General features: G+C 29.7%; 1 protein-coding gene across 1 annotated transcript; it reads left to right on the forward strand.

Moving 5' to 3' along the window:
- Positions 1–258: 258 nt before the first annotated feature.
- LOC143598485 (putative indole-3-pyruvate monooxygenase YUCCA10) lies at positions 259–3,761 on the forward strand. The gene is made up of 4 exons (XM_077076690.1): positions 259–890; positions 2,966–3,199; positions 3,281–3,409; positions 3,507–3,761. Exons 1-4 carry the CDS (start codon positions 264–266, stop codon positions 3,666–3,668), a joined length of 1,152 nt encoding a protein of 383 aa, XP_076932805.1. The 5' UTR covers positions 259–263; the 3' UTR covers positions 3,669–3,761.
- Positions 3,762–5,061: the final 1,300 nt, after the last annotated feature.

A 5,061-nucleotide genomic window follows, 5' to 3' on the forward strand; every position in this document is an offset into this window, starting at 1 on the left:
TGACTTACAATACAAAATTGCACAAAATAATTATTTTATCTTAAAAAGTAAAAAATAATAATAATAATAATATTATTATTATTATTATTATTATTATTATTATTATTACAAACCGTTTCTTTTACTCCATACCGCTGGCATGTACCATATATAATAATGCACATATGCATCACCTTTGCTACAATCCCAAGATTCATATTTCCCAAGATTCATATTTCATACATTCATACCTTCCTAAGCTGGTAAACGAGCAACAAGCTGTCATGACTAACAGCGCTGCTGAACAGACAACAGTGCTCATCGTGGGCGCGGGTCCATCCGGACTAGCCACCGCGGCATGCCTCCACCAACTTTCAATCCCATACATAATGCTCGAACGTGAAGATTGTATTGCATCAATATTCAACAAGTATTCATACAATCGCCTTCATTTACACTTACAAAAACAATATTGTGAGCTTCCACACCTTCCATTTCCTAAAGAGTTTCCAACATATGTCCCAAGAAAAGATTTCTTAAACTACTTGAACAACTATGCATCTTGTTTTAATATTAATCCGAGGTTTAACAACCTCGTAAAGTTCGCAAAGTTCGAGGAAGGTAAATGGAAGGTGGAGGTGGAGGTTGGTGGAGATGGAAATAATAATAATATTTGGTATGAAGGGAGGTTTTTGGTGGTGGCTACGGGTGAAAACACTGAGCCGGTTGTACCAGAGGTTGAGGGGTTGAGTGAGTTTAAAGGCGAAGTTATTCATTCGACTGAGTATAAGTCTGGTGAAAAATATGAGAATAAGAATGTTTTGGTGGTCGGAGCGGGTAATTCTGGCATGGAAACTGCACTTGATTTGGCGAATTATGGTGCAAAAACATCCATTGTTATCCGAAGTCCGGTATGTTTAAACACCTTATTATTTACTATTATATAAATTAGTTTATATTATTATTAATTAATAATATTGTATTATTTTAGTAATTGCTATCATTATTATTTAGTAACTGTTATTATAAAACTCTTTAACCGAATGAAATTAAATAATAGTTACTTCATTTAATATTATTTGAAGTAGTTTCATTTGCTTAAAAGATATAAAGAATATTATAATAAACGTAATCTTCGGTCTATTTCGTGTTTGAAACTCTAATAGACTATCTATCTCTTCTAATAAAAGCCTAACACTTTTGCCACTTGTCAATAACATAGCCCTCACATTTTTTCAACCAATTTTCATATATGGTCCTTATCTTTTAAGTCATTTCAATATATGACATTAAAATTATAGGTTTATTCCAACTAAATTCGTTACTATATATAATAAGTATTCTCTATATGGATTGACAAGAGACGATTAGTCATTAGTGTTTATTATGGTTTATATTCAAAATAATAAACAATAAACATTCGATTCATAATATGTGGAATGAGAACAGTCAACTTGGACTAAATCCTGATAACGTCAGCGGCTAAGACTTAGCCTTAAATACCTAAAATACATATGATTTTAAAACTAAAAGTTTTCAGGTTGACCCGAAACCTAGAATTCGGACCCAAGAACCAACCCGAATTACTTCGGTTCAGGTTCTGGTTAGTATTTTCTTGGGTTCGAGTTTCTCGGGTCGGGTTAGTTTGGGTTCAAGTACGGGTTTTCTTGGATTGGGTTTCATGTTACGAGTAAAAGTAACAGCCCTACTTTCCACGATTATATATAAGAATCACTACATTCACTTTATGCAACTTTAAATCTTATAATATTCTTCCAACTCATAATAATCACCTATTATTTGAACATGGTTTTAATGTTAATATGTATTTTTCATTTTCCTGCCAATTACATTCATATGAAACAAACAAATCATTTTGTTATATTTAAATTTTCGGTTTTTATTTTGCTTGATTATACAATTTTTAATTGTAAAATATAAAGTTAATTAAAACATTTGTCATACACAGAATATTAATAACAACAAATTTATCATGATCAATCAATTTCAAATCGTAAAGATTATAAGGATGATTATATCATCAACGTTCAGGTATATGGTTTTTGAGATAATCATGTTTTTTTTATAAACATGAGCATATATTCTCAAAGACATGATATTTTATGTATATGAATATTTTTTTATTAGTATCATAGATATATATTATCATTTATCTAGAGTTGATATTTACTTGGAGAATCTTTTTTGTCACATGGACAACTATATATGGCTATATCAAGAGTCATAAGCAGACCTATATGTTACTTTATTAATAGCTACAAGTAGACATGGACTAAAGATTTTGTTTTTTGATAAACAATGTATACCTGCTAATACAATCACAAATATAGTGTAAAATGAAGTTTTTACTTATTTGTAAAATATTTTTGTAATCTTAGTTATGCAATTTATATAATTTTAATTTAATTGTAATTGTATTAACAATATATAATTAATTTCTTGAATGTATTTTACTTAATGATCAAAGTTTAAAATTTTCAACAATTACCCGTGTAATACACGGGCCTCAAACTAGTATAATTATATATGCCTTAGTTCTTGATTTTTTATTTTTTATTTTTAAAAGAAATACTTTAATATGAAAGTGATGTGAAAGTTTAAATATTATCCGATATAAGTTTTTCAATGTATTCCAACTAATAAAATGTTTACCAACAGTCTTAAGTCTTAACTTTGTACGTATTTAATTTCCTACAAAAATTTTACACTAACTGAAAATTAACACCGTTAGCTTTTTAAAGATGTGGAAAATATGTATGGGATGCATGGGATTGATGGATGAAAATACGTTCAAAGTTGTGATTGTATGTAAAAATTCTCCGAGTTGGGATTAATATATCCCGACCAATAGGTGAAAGCCAATATTACTAAATTCCAATAACCCAAGATTTATACATATATATGTTTTCAAGATGCATTCAAATTCTATGCAAAACGATTTATATCGTATATGTTTGCAACTTAGGTTCATGTAGTTTCAAGATGGTCGGTAAATCTTGGATTGATGTTACAAAAGAGTTTACCCTTGCATTTGGTGGACTCCATGTTGGTTTTGGTCAACATCATAATGTATGGAGATCTAACTAAGTACGGTATTCAAAGGCCTAAAGAAGGTCCATTTTCGGGTCTAGTAAGAATCGGAAAATATCCCATCATCGACATGGGTACAACCGAAAAGATCAAGTCTGGCGAAATACAAGTATGTTTGATTCTCTCAGTTGTCACATGTTAGATGTGCTTGTTAAATAATTAATAACACTATTTTTTAACGTGTAAATAGGTTTTGCCAGCGTTGAAAAGTATAAAAGGCGGAGGCGATGAAGTTGTTTTCGAGAATGGGAAAAGTTATCAGTTTGACGTGATTTTGTTTGCGACTGGTTTTAAAAGATCAACTCATTTATGGCTTAAGGTAGATTTTCTTTTCTTTCTTTTAATTATGAAAAAAATGGAGAAAAAAAACATGTTAATAAGATGTTGTGTTAAGTATTTGTGTTTCAATTATGTAGGGTGATCATGGTTTAAACCAAGATGGACTACCAAAGGCAATGTTTCCAAATCATTGGAAAGGAGATAATGGGCTATATTTTGTTGGGCTTGCAAGACATGGACTATATGGAGCTGCTATGGATTCTCAAAACATAGCCCAACACATTTTCAAGCTAATTTAAAAGAAAATCACAAAATTCAATAAAAATATTGAAGTTTGATTATCGGATTTGGATAAGTTATGCTTAGTAAGATACTAAGATTTATGATTGTGGTGTTTTATATAGAACAATAATAAATACGTTGTTTTAACTTCTATACACACTTGTATTGAAATGATAGTGCATTTATAAGTTTTTAAAAGGTATTTTATTTATCAAAAGGCTTGTGGGCCAGTATTTGTTTCGAAGATCTCCATGATTAGAGTTTAAATCTTTAATGGATAGAAATGGTGTAATAACTTTCTGTTAAAAAAAACGGATATTGCATTTAATGGGTGCGCTCCTATATATGCATAGGGTTGCGTTATTGTACAAAGGCTCCTTATATACAAAGCGTACAAAGGGAACATAACTCTTGATTTTGCTTAAAACAAAAACATGATGACATAATTGTAAATACATGAAAACATATAGGTTGCGTGATTATTAAAGTTGCATATTTTTCTCATGCTAATTATTTTTTTAACACGTAATTATTTTACTTCATGCGTAATTGTTTTACTTCATATATGTTTTATATGTGTAACTTCTTGAAGTTATAATATGTATCTCATGAGTTTTTTATTTTTTATTTTTTATAATACTGACTTTATAATTAAACGAATCAAGCAAATGAATGAACTTATTATTTGAAGTGCTTAGTGAGGAACTGATGAAGTGTTTAGTAAAGCCGTTTATGACTTAGACTTGAGCTAATTTGGAAGCTTTAGGGTTGTTTCATCATAAGTTTATTGCACGAGAATTTTAATGGGAAACTCCACTTATAATGTTTAAAGATAACTTGCAACCTAAGATAACTTGAAGGCTAAGCTAGAATATTTATATTAAGTAATTTACACTTAAGAATAAATGCTAATAGAGTAATCCTCACTCCGTCCTATTATAAGTGTTCACATTTTTTTTATTTGTCTTATTACAAGTGTTCACTTTCAAAATTTATTAGCCAATTTTCAAGTTTACCATTAAACACACACAACTAACATTAATAAACAATATTGATGGACCCAATTTTCAAGGACATTATTGTCATTTGGTAAAAAAAACGTAATCATTCAATCCACCTTAAACTTTATGTTTTTCAAACATGGACACTTATAATGGGATGAATGGAGTAGTTCATTACGCCCCTCAAGCTAATCACAAAAATTAAATAGAATGTACCTTGCGAGTTTCGATCCAAGTAATTCAAGTCATATTCGACAGTATTTCATTGTTCCGGTTGTTATAACATGAAAGACTCACACGCTCCTCTAAAAGACGACATAAACTATTAACGTGGAATATTTGTTGTTAAAAAAATATTTATGTGGTTGGTATTTGTGAAACTTCTTTACATCAATAACTAAACTATCTT

The sequence above is a fragment of the Bidens hawaiensis genome, unplaced genomic scaffold (genome assembly GCF_021521415.1).
Source record: "Bidens hawaiensis isolate Kalapana, Puna unplaced genomic scaffold, B.hawaiensis_p1.1 tig00050427_1, whole genome shotgun sequence".
NCBI lineage: Eukaryota > Viridiplantae > Streptophyta > Magnoliopsida > Asterales > Asteraceae > Bidens > Bidens hawaiensis.